The following is a 17015-nucleotide window of genomic DNA, read 5'->3' as shown; positions in this document are numbered from 1 at the left end:
TCACACACAATTTCAATATTATTTCAATGCTATCTGGGAAGCAGGCCACTAGTACTGATGCACCGGAGGGGAAAATTCACACATACCCGCCATGTGTGCAGACACCTGTGCACACACACTCCTGCTAGCTTATGCACAAATCCACAGGCCTTGGTTTCCCAACCACAGAAATTCTAAAGTCTAATCTCGAGCCACAAGACCACTTTAAACAGTTTCCCTGTCCACAGGACTGCTTTGCGTCACTGTAACAGTCAAACTGCTCACACATACGGTGCAGCATTTACTGTGACTTGTATTTCGATATTCAGCAGTATTCAAATGATAAATACATCCATTCACAGTCACTTGACCACACACATATAGACACAAACACACAGAAATGTCTCCACTGAAGTAATGTGTGTACAAGCAATTCAAAAATTAATGTGGTAGAATCTCTTCCTTTTGGATGACTCCAATGCTCACATGCACACATACATACATAGACAGACTCTAACATAAGGCATTATGTATATTAAACAACTGTTTTCTGCTGAAAAGTACTATAGACTCCTCGGGATAAGATTGGAGCCTCTGGGTGATTTGTCAGTTTGAGCCATGAAGGCCAAGAACCCATCAAAGTTTGCTCTGGGGGTTACACGCTCTGGGACCCCTGAATGTCTGGACATGGTATGAACTCTGCTCTTATACACAAATGTATAGGGGCTTTCAGATGTGAATAGAATCAGATGTAAGGAATATGTCACTATTTTGATAAGGGAATACATTTTACATTACAAGACTAAAAATGCTCCATGTATGCTATAGAAAGATTATGTGACAAGATATTTGAACACTTTGTATCCTCAGAAAACCTGGTTTTGTATAATTTTACTTCAGTGACAGTGATGAGGCTCTGTTATGGTCTCAATAAACCTATTTTATTTAACAATGTCAAAATACAGGTTTGGAAAATGTGGGGCTCTATGGATAGTTTAAACAGTAGCATTTTGAGTGGCGTTGTAAGGCAATATGGCCTTACTTTGGAATTATTTCAATTTTTTTTTCAGATAAAACTTTATAATATTCATGCACAACTTTAACTTTCAATGATTCTCTAGTAAATCTTATTGTTAGATAGTAACAGTGCGTTTGCCATGCATAAGGTATACTGTTTTTTCTGTTCCACCAAATGACTCAATTTCCCGGCATGCAGTGGGAGAATGGCGCCTGCGCAGTGCGAGGATCTCAGCCAATGATCTTCCTCCATACCCGGAACTGCGAGAGACGAGGGAATTTCAGCTTGTTTACTTTGAGCACAGATTTACTGACAGAGTTACTGTTCCTCGCTCGGAGACTCAAGAATGAATGAATGGCTGGTTTCTGCTCTGTGGATGTGACAATCCACTGACCGCACAACTTGTTTGACTGTAAGTCCCCAAATGAAAGTTTTGTTAGATGAAAGTTATAAGACTATTGAGAGATAAAGGTGCTAATAAGCTAACAACTTATATAACTTAAGGTCCTGGCAAAAAAAGATGGACATTTCATTTCAGTATGCAACTTTCACAGGGTTGTGAAAATGGCGTGGACTCGTATACTTACAGGTTTTATTGCTTCTTTTGATGAGTTTTTCAACCATGCGTGATGTCCCCACACAAACAGCGACCATGTGTGGTTTGTTGTCGTTATTGCACAAAGGAGTTTAATTCACCTGTCATAAGAACTAAAAACAGTTAGTTTTTTAAATGCCTTCTATTGTCTTCATGAAGCTTCTTTTGTGGCTTTTGTTATGATTGGACTTTAAATATATCTTGAAGCACCGGGCACAAGAGTTTTTTTGTTTTGTTTTATTCTTATGGTGAAAATTGATCTGTAATTGTTTAACAAATATCTACCATGAGTAATTTATTTAAAGGATACATACCCCCCTTTTTTTCCCACAAGTGAATACAATTTTCGAATATCTACGTGAATTGTGTGAGTTGTTTCGGTCAAAAATGCCGACAGGGAAAAGGTGCTTTTGCTCATTTTTTAAACATAAATGTACATCTTTTTTATAGTGACTAGGGTTAGTTGTAGTGGATGTGGTACCAAGTGACTCTCCACTCCCTCTTTTCCACCAGAGTGTTTTATTTGAGCCAATGTCCAAATGTTTGTTTGGACAAACTATACTGAAGAACCCGTGAAGCATTATTACTGTATGGATGAAAATGCACTATTATACCTGACAGGGAAATAGTTGACTGTACGCTTTATTCTGAATTACTGACATGCTTCATGTTGGTAGTTCATTTTTGTAAAAGTTGAGATGTTGTTGCTACTGATTGTACATTCAGTGACAAATGGGAAATCAATGTGGGGGGTTATATAATGAAAATTTGCAGCAAAATAATCAAAAGTAGAATTAAAAATCTGTCTGGTCAGGATGAAAAATTAGATAACATACTGTTGGAGCATAATTAGGATGTAATTTCTAAAAGTATTTTGAAAACAACTACTTATGATCATTTATATCAAGAGCAAAGCAAAAAGAAACACAAGACAAGTTTGACTTCCCACCTCTGATATACAACATGATGCTTTTATCTCTCTCCATTTTTTTAGTTGGCAGTGACTTCACACACCCAAATATTTTCTGTCCAGTTCAGAAAAGAAAAGTGTTTCTTTCCATCATATATCCCCCTTCAAAAGACAACACATACTGTTAGTTTCTTAAATAGACGTAGATGATAGATGAACAAACCCCTCAGTATAATTCTTTAGAAGTTACAGCAGAATAAAAAATGGTATTAAAAAAAAAAAAAAGTAAAGTGAAATTTATGTACTAGGATTTCTGGCTGAGTGTATGTGAACCAAGCTTATCTTGAAAATATATATATATTAAAAAAAAAAACACCCAAAAAACTTTTACATGGGCATTGCAGATTTTAAATAAATATATGAATAGATATCACATTGAATTCCTCAGTTAAGTACTTATATTAACACTATATTTGTGTTCGAAATTTGTTTTTGTTTTTAAATGTATTTCATACAGTTTAACTTATAGAAACCAGTAACTAATATTCCAGCATCTCATTATGATTAAATTGATTTGCATTTATTTATAATGGCAACAAAGGTAGTATCATATTAACCTTAATGTAACTAGGCAGAAAACTTGCAATGTAAAGTCTCTTTTTCAAAAGTGCCCTGGTCAAGACAGGCAGCAGCTGAGAGCAACTGTCATTACAAAACGCACACAATAACAATTACAACTACGTTGACATAAAATGTTAAAAACATTAAAAAAAACAAATACTAGAAACTTTTAAGTCTGAAATTGCAATTTATTTCCGACTTTAATAATTTCAGAGTCATTAAACAAAGCTAGTAATAATCAGTCATAGCATCCGCTGTTGATACATGTAGAATATTTTAAATATTTTTAAATATGTGAAGTGAGATTTGGACCAGTTTGAAGCTGATTACAAGTGTAAGGATCACCATATCTAAATGCCATTTCCCCCCTCTCAGTTCTGACTTAATGTACAACTAAAATAATCACATCTTGAGAGTGAAGACAGTAACTTCCAGGGCCTTTTTTGAAGAATGTAGGTTTGTATATATGATGGGAGAACAAGAAGTTTCCAGGAGGACAGAGCAGACCATGCAACCAAAGTATATGACATACAGTGGTGCGTAAGTATTCTAAAATTTGTGATGAACATCACGGCTGGACTTTATTTAGTCTATGTAGATATTGCGAGGAAGCATACATATGAATAACATCTCCATTGTCCAATACAGGTAGCAGTGGCAATTTTCTTTTTGGCTTCAAATGAAACATGAGACTTGATTCTGAAGAAGAAACTAAATTTTAATTCAAGTTCTTTAGTCAAATGTTGAAAATGTAGCACAAAAGAGAGAATAATCAGCCAAAATACCCAAGTATCTCAGAAGACTAGAAAGTAATGACAAGTGGAAGATTGAAGTACTATGATTTTTGCTGTTTGGCATTTTAGATTGTTTCAACCTGCACAAGATGTGTTGAAGTACGTTTACAGCTTCTTGTAGCTCATATAAGTAGGTGTATAGGCAGCACAGCTCATCACAGTGTCATCAGTTTTAAAATTAAATGTAGAATGAGTTACTTACCGATCAAGGTTGTTAATATATAAAATGGACAAAAGCGGTCTAAGGACTGATCCCTGAGGTCAGCCTTAGTTACACTGAAGTAACTAGAAGAAACGCCTTCCACATGAACACACTGACATTTGCCAGACAAATAATTTTCTTACCATCCAGCAGCATGTTCAGACAGTCTAGCACTACTGTCATTCAACATACTGTCACTTATCAATGATTCAAAAGCTTTAGCCAAACTTTACAATTTTGACATGTGCCTGTCATTGAATTTAAGGGAGAACAAAAGCTGATTTCCAAGCATGTTTAAGAAAATGATGCTCTAGTTTGTTTTGACATGCAGATTTTTTTTTTAGTATTTGAAAAATGTAATTGCTTTGCGAAAGAGTGTGTGGTAAAACTAAAATAATAAGTTGTCACAGGATGATTTGTAGAAAAAGTAGTGATTGAATCTCTATGGGTATCTTAAGAGACAAAGGAAACCAGAGGCATTATAATGTTCATTAAAATAATTCAGCATTTCATGCCTAATCAGAAATATTTTGTCTATTTGACAATTCACATTGGGAGAGCTGAGTTTTGATTTTCCAGATTTCACCCATGCCATATTGCACTCATGAAGTAGTTCAGATGGTTCAGGTGTAAACTGGAGATTACTTTGGTCTTTGAGTCTGAATCTTTTGAGGGGTCTTGGGGCCTCAGAACTTTTCAAAAATTGCTGGCATGAAATTTCATATACAGTAGTAACATGACATTTGAAATGTTAACCTGGAGATGGTCTTTTAACAAAATAGTGGACTCCTGTGATTATTACTAGGAGTTTGTAATTCACACACACACACACACACACACACACACACACACACACACACACACACACACACACACACACACACACACACACACACACACATGCAAGAAAAGAAACGTATAGTGTACAAATGAGCAATAGTTAGATGTTTAAATAGTTTTTTTTCTAAACCACAATGACCGAAAACACTGTATTTTTTTGTAGCCATGCTAACAAGGTTTTGTTGGTTTAACATCTCATGTTATGTGTTAGCCCAGTTATCCCACTGTAATAGAAAGTTAGTGAAGTGGAAAACTTAATTTGGATGTTCTGGATCAGAGAAGCGGAGTTGTTCAGCACAAGAACAAAAAGGGTGGATGTGAGCAGCATCCTTTCTTTTATTGGAGTTGAAGGCAGTACCTCTCTTAATCTGCTGTTGTTGGGTTGTTGAGCCTCCAGTGGATGGGAGTCTTGATCTTAAGCTCTTTGACACCGGTTGCACATTTTCACGTGTTTGAAGTTGCATACAAACTATCAATCCCAGTTATGAAGGGGCAAAATATTTTGCACACTGTGTTTGAGTATTTTTCTGTCTGTGATTGGGTGAAATATTGTTGTGTGTACAGGTCTCAGCCTGGTTATGTACAAATACTAGAAATGTTCTTTCAGCATACACATACAGTGGGCAGCGAGTGACTCACGGGGAGATTTTGACAAAAAAAGTGTATTGGACATGCTGTACGTTTTAATCCACATTTCCTGAGGTACTCTGGAACATACTAAAAACATACAAAAGTAAATTTGCAGAAAGTGATGTTAAACTGGTTTGATTTTACTGAAATAATGTCAACAATCTCATAATTAGAAACGCAAACTTGGTGGAACCCAAAGTCCACAAGCTTGCTTGAACAAATCTTCAATGATAATATTTGAGCAGCCACATCTCGTAACTCCTGGTGTTTCAGCCAACCCCAGAGCGGTAGACGAGCGTGTTGGCATACACTTTCACCAGGAGTTTGTGTAACGGTAGTACACAGCATATGTGCCCGTGTTTATGCATTAAAGTGTCTGTGGGATGCAGATTTGTGTCGCTTGTGTGCTGAGCATGCTGGTCTTTTTAACTCAGATTTACTGAAAATGCCCCCTAAAGAGACAAGGTAACAAGAGGCGTTTGTTTCTAATTTAGTTTGACTTTTTTCCTCCCTGAAAATTAGTATTTATAAATTCACATCAGCGCGCCATAGGGGCTTTCCAGCAGAGATGATGGCAAGACATTAAACAAATCGTGTGTAACAAGGTGATCATAAAATATAACCCTGTGGTGTCCCACACAGACCTGTCATTATGGTTAATCCCCCCCACCAAAAAAAAAAAGACCAACAACAAATACAAACACACACCATTCTCAGGCTATATACAGACATGAAACACATCCTCACACATGCCCTTGGAATCTGCCCCCCCTACATTTTCTTTCCTCTCGATCTTCATAAAAAGTGAAGAATGTACTGTTTATTTCTCAGTAGGCTGCCATGAATGTGTGGGAGAAGGTTTGTTGCCCTGGAGCTGGGGGGAGTTTTACCATTAAATTGTGGTAATAAGCAGTTAGAATAACCGGATTAGCACACTTTGACTCAATTCATTTTTCTGCTTATTAGTAATTCTGCTTATTATTGCATTAACCACATATAAGATGTTTTGGATGATGTAGTCCACAAGTACAGATAAAGTAATTGCTGGTAACCACTATTTTCAATTTTGGTGATTACTTAACCAGTACCTAACTACTTAAATTAAGTTTTGTATTTGTATAATAGTTATAATTTGCTTTTTCATATCTGCTTTGTACATTTTGATAGCAAAATCACTCAAGTAATCAGATTTTTTTTTTCTTAATGTATCTTGTGTACTTTCACATTTAATACAAGTTAGTGGTTTCATGCAGTCTTCCTCACCAAAATCTGTGTATTCATCAGATCAAAACGTGTATTTATTGTATTTTATTATCTCAGAACATTTTCAAACCATGTGTTTCTGTATTTTTTGTTTCGGTCAACATTTGAAAAGAGCAACTTTTGTAAGTTTGGTAGTGTTGGAACAGGTTGGAGGGGTGTCAGTCACATCACTCACTCACTCATTATGATATAAATCAATACAGACCTACTTAAACAGAACATGAAAACCTAATTTGATCCACCTCTAAAACAGATATGTTTTAAAAACAAAATGTGTTTTTACTGCACATTGAATCATCTTTCAATCAAGTACAGATGATATGAGGTCCTTTCTGTGTAATCGTTGGATTTGACAGTGATTTTATTGTTAATGTTTCCTATGCTCTCTTTCAGCCCCTCTAGTAAATTTCCCTGAACCAGCAGCCAGATGACTGAACTACGGCAGTCGCAGAGCCAGCTCCAACAAACAGCAGACGCCTCTCTGACTGAGAAGATGCAGTTCTGGTTGGACAAAGCAGTGGCTTGGGGCCAAGCTGACAGTCCAGACACTCGTAGAGACACCTGCCTGCACTTGACCAGACTGAGGGATTTCCTCCAACAACTTGTTCCACACATCAACAGTCTGGCAAGTAAAATTTGTGATGAAAGGGTCTGATTCTTACAGACACTCTTTTGTGAACTTGTTTGCTTTTTAAGTATATAGGTATTCTTGTTTGTCTTGTCTTTTTGTCTTGTTATTTTCCTGAATTCCTATTAAATGTTGTTTTGTTCACTAAGAGCACGGTCTCACAGGTCCAACACCACTTTTATGCATCAAACTGAACTTCAGTAATTTGATTAATGAAGCACTAATTAAACAAGTAAGGTTATTAAACAAGGTGCCCAAACATGCACACGCTCGTTCAAGTCCTGAGCCAGGGCTTGAACAGTAAGTCAAGCAATGAGAGAGTCTGGCTAACAGAAGCAGCTCTGTACGGTGAAGAGGCCATCCGCGTCTGGCTGGCAGCATGGCGGTGTTGAGTTAGTCAGGTAATAGCCGCGCTGGGACCTCCAGCGCTAACCTAATGTATCCCCATATCAGATCCAGCAAATCTGGGAAGTGGGCGGACGACAGGAGGGCTCCAGTACTGGGGACGGAGCTCCTCTCTCCTACTCCACGCCTTTAGGTAGAAATGCTTTATTAATCATGTGAGGGAAATAGGTTTTCATGGTAACAGCAAGTAAAGATAACAGCCAGATTAAATGGCTATAATAATAGTAAATACTGATATTCATTGTCCTGCAAGATGGAGGTATTTATAGGCAAGGCAAGTTTATTGCTATAGCACAATTTACCAACAAGGTGATTCAAAGTGCTTTACAAAGACAAATAAAACATAAATAGAAAGCATGATTTAAAATTTAAACCAAAAAGAAAGAAATAATAACAATAGATACAAATCTGATAAAATCAGTATTCAAAATATGATTACATTTTAGGACTGCAGATTTAGAGCTTAAAGGCAGCTGAAAATAGGTGTGTCTTTAACCTGGACTTAAATACACTGTTTCGGCAGGATATGAGGCTTTCTGGGAGTTTGTTTTAGACATGTGGATGATAGACGCTGAATGCAGCTTCTCCATTTCTGGTTCTGAGTCTGGAAACTGATAAAAGATCAGATCCAGGTGACCTGAGGGGTCTGGAAGGTCCATACTGGATCAGAATGTCACTGGTGTATTTTGGTCCTGGACCATTCAGAGCTTTAAAAAACCAGCATCAGAACTGTAAAATCTATCTTCTGACGGACAGACAGCCAGTGTAAAGACCTCAGAGCTGGACTGATGTGCTCCACTTTTTTGGTCTAGTGAGTAATGGAGCAGCAGAGTTCTGAATGAGCTGCAGTTGTCTAACTGACTTCATAGGTAAACCTGTAAAGATGCTGTTACAATAATCAAGCTACTAAAGATGATTGCATGGAGTAGTGACTCCAGGTCCTGCTGGGACATCAGATATTTTAACTGTGATATATTCTTAAGGTGATAGTAGGCTGACTTTGTTAGAGAGTCCATCACTACACCCAGATTTCTGGCCTGGTTGGTAGTTTTTAGATGTATAGATCGAAGCTCTGTAACCTGTAATCGTTTCTATTTGGCTCCAAAAGATAATTACCTCAGTTTTGTTTTTGTTTAAATGGAGAAAGTTGTGGCACATCCAGTTTCAGTTTAGTTTCAGTTTATTTTTATTTGTTAGAGAGGGACAACGTACATTAAGAAACATTTTATAAAATAAAATGTAAATGTACCCAATTGTAGCCAAAAGGCTAGTTTACATTGGCAGTCCCCCTGGCGGAAATAATAGGCTAGTACCTAATAAAAAAAGATTAAAACACAAGTAGAAACACATCAGCAATAACATATAACATATATAATTCAACCCTTACAATATACACAGTTCATCCCCACATCGATAGTATACACATCAATGTTCACATCTTTGATTATCGATCCAGTCATTAGTCTCCTGAAACGATTTACCAAGAACCTGTAAAGGGCCTCGATCTCCTGGTGACATTGTTATATGTATCATATGATGATGTATTGTGTCATTCGCATAGCTATGGTAGCTTATTTTATTGTTCTTTATAATCTGTGCCAGCGGGAGCATGTAGATGTAAAACAGAAGCGGTCCCAGGATGGAACCTTGAGGAACTACACATGTGATTATTGTCTGCTCAGATCTAAACTTACCCAATGACACAAAATACTTCCTGTTCTCTAAGTATATTTTGAACCAGTTTAATACAGTTCTGGAGAGACCCGCCCAGTTTTCCAGTCATTTAAGTAAAATACTATGGTGAACTGTATCAAATGCAGCACTGAGACCCAGTAAAACTAAGACTGACATGTTTCCACTGTCTGTCAGACATAAGTCATTAAACACTTCGGTCAGAGCTGTCTCAGTAAGTGTGATGTTAAATGGAAAAGAAGGATTTCCTAAAGGGTTCTTTTCAAGGTTTTAATAAAGCTGATCAGTCTGGTTCATTTAGATGCCATATGTTTCACTATCATACTTTGGTATCAATTAAATCCAGTCTCAGTGTCTCGGTCTGACTTTCTAATATCTCTCTGCTTTGGCAACTACGCCTATTTTGTAGTATTACAAGCACTGACCGGCAGTTATTTTTTTGTTTCTCTCTTTTTGTGAGCATTACTCTGGGTTCACGTCATGGAGAGGTGTCAGTGTGTGTAGAATGATGGAGTAGATATAAAGTAAGGGAATGGTATAGCTTAATTGGGTTGAAATCCTTTTTACAGGCAGTGGGCTCGTAAAAGACCAGCTGAGGATAGCCTGCTTCTTGGCAGCGTTTTGCATCCTTTGATGACTTAACAATTTCCCCGTGGCTTATGGCAGAGAGATGAAAAAATACCTATCGTTAATTTGCAGGTTCATACTTGATGAGAAAAAGTGGAGGATGTTTTCTATTTCAATATCTCATTTGTCCTTTTTTACAACCTGGTGCTAGGCTAAACTTTTGGCTCTTGCCTTAAGTTGAAACGGTGTTTTCAAAAACTGGATCTAAATTTTGTTTTTGGCATTTTGTATATTGCAATATGACAACCTTTTACTCGTCCATTTACCCCGAATTCCTTTGCCACTTTGAAGTTTTTATGGATTTAACACCATCCCATTGAAATTGTTTAGTGTTGGTGAGGCTTTTTAGATTGAATCTAGAGTTTTATTAATTTTTTTAGGTGAACTTGTGTTTTGCTCAAGCTTTATAAGTTATGTACTGTGTATCTATGTGTGTGTATGTATATATGTATGTGTATATTTATTTACATATATATATATTTGAGCTGTATGGACTGACTGTAGCTCTTAAAAAAGTGAGCATATAAAGAAGTATATAAGCATAAAAGTATGCAAAAGGATTTTAATTGGTTCAATCTTGGTCTGTTTCCATACTGTTTCAATAGTCATCTTTTCATTTTCGTTATTAAAACAGAAATGCAGTATTAGATCATTCTTCAGGAAAGGATGAGAGACTCCTGTAACAGGTGTGGGAAATGTACCAGTACATCTTAGTGTGTATTTATGTGCACACCATAGTGTCTCTCCTGTATACTGCGAAGCGTACTCTGATTATTTCTCAGTGATGTAAGAGACAGAAGTGTTACTTACTTTATTGTTCTCTTTATTGTTGTTTATGAACTTGTCCCATTAGGCTCCATAGCTAGTGTTTAATCAGTCACTTCTGTCTGAGTTGTCTGTCTCTAATCAGTGGCCCGTTCATAATTAAAGATAGTGTTGACAAGTCTTTGATGCTGATTGTAGTCAGTTGGTAGTCAGTCATAATTACTTTGTTTTGAGATGGCTTGCTCTTAAAGGCATTCCTGCAGTCACAGAGCGTTGAACGGTTTCTATTTTAAATGAGCATTCCTCTTCTGTTATATCAGCATCACACATACACCCTCACACACACACACACACACACACACACACACACACACACACACACACACACACACACACATACACTCACACTCACACACACTCTCACACACACACACACCATTTACCATGGACTATTGAGCTAATGGGAAGGCCAAGTGAAAGGGCTGTGTAACAGACAGTGGTGGTGGGGTTGTGGGCCATAGTGGGGGTATTTAGCGAAACTCTGCTTGGCAGTTTATCATTATGCTTCCCATTAATGGTGATCTCATCCTCCTGTGTGAATCAAGTTAAGTCAATCTCCTTGACTGTCCAAAGCTGCCTTAACCTTTTTATGTTTAACCAAGATATACAGATTTTTGAAACTTGTATACATGTTTGATCTGGATATCTTTGATGAAAAGAACTTGACTGTTGCATATTTGTATAAAGACAAACAAGTTCTATTTGAATGTTTTTCTTTCCTTTTTCATCTTGGACTTCACCAAAGTCCTCTGCAGCACTAACATTATTTCAACGGCGGTGACTTCAAACTGTACCTCTTGGGGTGTAAATGCTGTTTAAATATGTTTTGAAGCTGATTAGATGAAAGTTACAAAGAGAAGGTAAATGTTTCAAGAAAAAAACACAAGGCATTTTCCCAAATATAGTGTAATTCAAAAAAGAACAAGTTCTTGGGTCATTTAAGAGCTTGATTTTGGGAAACCAAAACCTCCACGTTGCTTGCAGGGCAATGCACTACGTTATAAGAAGTGGTTTCTTTTTTTCATCTCTGAATGTTTAGATTTATTGTTAATCGTCAGTTAAGAAATGGACCAAAAGTGGATGAAACAAGTAACGTTGTATACATGTACAATGCAGTGAGAATATGGAAGATATATCCATGTTTTATATTAGCTGCGGTTCTGACATATTGTCGTCTGATCCGACGTGAAACAAAAGATAATATATCTGCTGTCCTAGAGGTATGAGAGTATTCAAAATTGAAACCATGTAAAGTATTAAATCACATTTCTTCTTGTGGTTGTGTCTGTCTGTCTCATAGAGCTCAACAACAGAAACATTGAAGAGGATGCCGTTTTTAGGCCAGTTATTAGGCCGACTGTGCTGGAACCCATATGTCACCGTGGGATGTGAGTGCATTACAACCAAATCAAAGTCTTGTCTGACCTGACTTGTTCAAATAAACGTGATTCTGATTCTGATTAACTCAATACTATCCTGGCATGGTGTGTGGGAATGTGTTGTATTCTGGCTGTTTTGTCTGCAGATACGAGCAGAGGACTACTCCTCCAGTGTTTGTGGGGACTGTACTCGGAGCATCCAAGCAGTGCTCTGGAGAGAAAAGCCAATCTGTGGATACGGGTATGAAGTGGACTTTCTGAATCTCTGTTAAACCAGAAGGGAATTTGGGTTGAATATTGTTTGATATACTGTATTTTGATGGTACTCTCATTGCTTCTGCAATGCCTTGGGTGCCCTTTTCTTAAAAAAAAAAAAAAAGTACCGGTATGTTGGTCAGGAAAACACATTTTATGAAACATGGTAAAGAGGTGCAGCATTGGCAGAAGGAGAAAATAAATGCAGATCAGATTAACTTTCCTTAAATTATATTTATGGAGTATCTGTTTCCAAGCTCTGTTTGTATTTTTGGTAATCTTTTAGTTTCAGTTAAGAAAATGACATGATAGTTATAAAATGCAGAAAGTAAAGCTGATGAAGAAATAGAAAAACACAATGAACAAAGAGAAAAATAGGTGAGAAAGGATAGAAACTCCTGAAAACTATGCAAATGATTAGTTGATCTCAGACTGTTAATTTGTCTTAACAGTGTATTTTCCTCTTTATATGCAAATCTCACCATCTTCCAGCCTTTTTGCTGTTTATATTCTGAACTGTTCTGGACTGACTTTACAGACAGAGTGGCAATTAAACATCAGGTTGTTGTTTTTTTAAACAAATATAAGCAGAAGAATCTCCCTTTGACTGCCTTTGGCCTGCTTAAGAGATTTTCTGTCTAATTTACTTTTAGCGGAGTTTGCATGCCAGCTCTTTGTCTGTGTCCCCTCCAAATACTCACGGATGATAAATGAAGTAGCATGTGTCTGTTGGTTGGAGTCTTTGCCTCAAACTGCTCAACATTCTTTGAAATCAGATCAAAAAGTTACAGTTTCTGCATCTCTTGTAACCAGAGAAAGGGCAGAAACTTTATACTGCTGTCAGCTGATCCTACGCGCTGTGTGTTCTCAAGGCGCTTACAAAGGAGGGAAAGCGAATAGAGGGAAGAAATAATTCTGTAATTGTCTTTGAGAGAGTTCACACAGATGGCTCATAATAAACAATGTTGAACCTTCACATTTTTGCCAGATTAACTGTGTGTTTATATTGCTTTGATTAATTTTTCATCTAAGAAAACATCTCGGTAATCAAAACGGACCCTTAAAAGTAAACCTTGAATTTGCCAGATGGTCTTTGACTCTTAGAGGGGAATCAGAGTCACATGTGTGCGAGGTACTGTTTGCATCCACGTCTGCGTGGAATATGGGACAATTAGATGATTTATATTGCTCTTTATAACTGCGTCGGAATGTGGCTGGTAATGCTGTGATTGAGATATTGATGCTGTTTTTAAGAATGTCACATAAATAACTGCATACTCAATTTATTTACCCAAAAAAGAAAAAGCTGATAGAACTTCATCAAACGTATTCTGTGCTGTAGCACGACACTTGAGAGGATCTGAAGAGTGCAAGTATAACAAACCTCTAGCCACCTTCCACAGCTTCTTTTCATTGTCCCTTTTCCTGTCTTTCAAAGATGCCTCCACTTACCATAAGTGATGTGAATGGTGGGAAGCACAAAGAAACTTTCTTACCACAGCAGCCCATCTGGGGGGTGGGTGGAACAGTTGTACAGTTTTAGGCCACAGATGAGATCTCTCCGTCTTTGTCTATGCTTTTCCTTGTCTGCTTGTCCTGGAATTCAGAGTGCAGCCTGTTTTCTCTTAAATCTCTGATATTTCTTGACAAACATTGTTTTCTTGCTGTCTCCATAATAAGCGGATGGTCTGGTGTTAAGTGGCACCTTAAATGTCGTGCGTTTTGTAAATTTGCGCATATGCTTTTGCACGCTTTTGCCATATTACTCCTATAGACATTTGTTTTTTAAGCCCCCATATGTAGCCCAACGTTAGTAGGTTTTCGTTTCAGAACACATTAAAATGATGAACAGAAAGTGATTTTCTTTTTTCTTTTCAACCAAAACTTGCCACCATAATTTTGAGTAATCATTTTCTGTAAGGTCTCTCTAGTTCCTCCCATCATGGTAGAGGGTTTCTGGCTCTCCCTTCTTCATTGAGTTCATTGAGGTTTGTGGGTTGCCGTTCCTGCATCGTTCTCTTCAGCTTCACATTTGACTTGAGAAAACTGTAGCATACAAAGAAGTTCATGGCTTTCTCACATGAAACTAAACCCGTATTTTTCTCATTATATTTGTGTAGTACGTGGAGTATTTGCGTTTTCTCTATTGTGTCTTTGCTTCAGCTCTCTGGCTGCCTCTCTTCTCCACATCTGAGTTTCCCCACTGGGTTTGATGGGTTCTCTGTATAGCCACATAGCTGCAGGATATGTCAGATAGTCATTAAGTCAGTATCTGTTCATTGACATCTTCTGAGCAGGAGGACCACACAGTACTGCAGTAGCATTGCATGATCTTTGAGGAGATGACAGATAAGTAAAGCTTGAGAGTTTTTTTATTAGAGGCCCAGAGGATGAACCGTGAGATTGCTTAATCTTTGATGTGTTTCTTTAGAGATTCATGGTGAACCACGAGTATACCCTGGAGTCACCGTTGCTGCTTTTATGATTTATAAAATATGTTTTTGACTGTTTGATCACTATGGTTTATGTCTCTGTATTTTTATTTGAAGATGACATTGGCTTTGTTGACCTGTCTTTTCTACCTTGTTTGGTAAATCATCTAACACATGAATGAGATTTAACTATGGAAACATAGCTGTGGGTTATTGTGAATTAAGGTAAGAATTAGAGGCTGTATTTATGTGTTATGTGTCACTTTGAGGTTAAGATGTCTTGGAAACAGCCTAAAACATTCACCTTCTTAAATAAATCAATGCAAAGTAGTGTGTAGAGGAATTTTCTTCTTTATTTGAACTGGTCCCACATTTCTGCCACTGCTCACACTCCAAAATGTGAGGGATTTTCTGCTTTTGTGCTGCTCAAATAACCGAGTTGCAGTTGTGAAATATTTGTTACCGCCTCTTTTGAGATTTTATTTATTTATTGTAAAAACATAATAAAGATGCTACAGTAAAAGGCAGAAAAATCTTCAGTCCAACACAATAACTTCTTTTGTCAATAAAGATAAAGCTATGAAGAAAAAAAAGTGCACAACACTAGATAACCATATCGTTCAATAGTTAGTAAAGCTACCTTTAGCAGCAATTTTCTAAATGAGTTTATCATCCTGACACATGTCTGTGGAGCAATTTGGCCTGTTTTTGTTCTTCCAGAGGCTTGTAGTTTGTTCAGATGTAATTTTGTGAATTTTAGCAACATCCGACTGCAACTTACCTTCTCAAATACTATGGAACCAGTTAGCGGGGTTTGCAGTACTGGTCTCTGGATCTGACTGATCCTTTGGGCATCAACAGACATAACTTCAGCCATGAATATATTCAGCATTTCAGTCAAGTTAAATATTTTTAAAAAGCACAATTTTAAAGTTGTAAGGTGTGAAGAAATCCTATTTATGACAGTTTGTTATATTGTTAAAGGGAGGTTTGCACCAGACTTTTCAGTAAAGTTATATAGTAAAACTTTAGATTTGTCTTTTTGCACTTATTACAGATTTTCTGATTTAAGTTTGAATAAAATAGTGAAAATATCAAAAGTTAATGTGGTCAAAAAGACATTTTGAGCCTTTAATCTACAAATAAAACAGAACTATCTAAATTGCACTCCTATTTAATCTATGAGGTTGGTGGACAGAGTTTGAGCGCCGTTTCTTCTAACTATTTTCAAGACTATGCTTCCTTTTCTTTGCCTCATTTCATCTTCCATTTTTTTTGTTTCTGCTGTTTTGACTATCTGAGGCTATACTTAAGTCTTTCATTGGTTTGGGGAGAATTCAGTCATGGCCTAGTAATTGTTAACAGACACCAATCAAAAACAACCCAAGCCCTCGCCTTATGCATTTTTCTACATTCTCCGTTTTAATTTTAGATTTATGGAGGGATTATTTCTATGGCAGCAGCCTTTCCCCAAAGCCAACTGTTTTTTATTTTTGTTTTCATTTACATGAGAGAGAGATGGATTTTAACCTAAAGCATTTGCCATCCATCTACCCATCTGCCCTCCATCCCATTCCTCTGGTGACCACACTCCTTTAAATGCAGCCATCACAGTCAATTCCAGTCTCTGATATTTCTTCTAACCATTCTTCCTTTTCCTCCCATTCCCCATCCCCGCTGTGCCCTCTTACGAACTGTGGGCAGAGTGTGATTGGTTTTGTATGCACTCAATGTGCAGGGTTTGAGGGCTCTCAGATGGTAGTGATTGGAGTTGTTTTGTGAGACTATGTGGAGGGTAAGCATCTTAGCGTGCTATAGAGCCTGCCCAAAGAAACCACACAGCTCCACTAACAGCTCGGCACTCGTCCTCTCTCTTGCATTTAGCTGTCTTGTACCCATTTTTTTCTATATATTAAGCCT

The 17015-nt window shown here is 37.3% G+C and overlaps 1 protein-coding gene across 1 annotated transcript in view; it reads left to right on the top strand.

Moving 5' to 3' along the window:
- Positions 1–1296: 1296 nt before the first annotated feature.
- The window catches only part of fancc (FA complementation group C), a 32463-nt gene continuing 16744 nt past the window's right edge, over positions 1297–17015 (top strand). The window contains exons 1-4 of the mRNA XM_061729351.1: positions 1297–1409; positions 7246–7477; positions 12330–12417; positions 12555–12649. Coding sequence (XP_061585335.1) covers positions 7280–7477; positions 12330–12417; positions 12555–12649 — 381 coding nt within the window. The 5' untranslated portion in view covers positions 1297–1409; positions 7246–7279. The remainder of the gene's footprint in view (positions 1410–7245; positions 7478–12329; positions 12418–12554; positions 12650–17015) is intronic.

Source organism: Cololabis saira, chromosome 9 (genome assembly GCF_033807715.1).
Source record: "Cololabis saira isolate AMF1-May2022 chromosome 9, fColSai1.1, whole genome shotgun sequence".
In the NCBI taxonomy this organism is placed as follows: Eukaryota; Metazoa; Chordata; class Actinopteri; order Beloniformes; family Belonidae; genus Cololabis; species Cololabis saira.
This window is presented reverse-complemented; position numbering and strand designations above follow the sequence as displayed.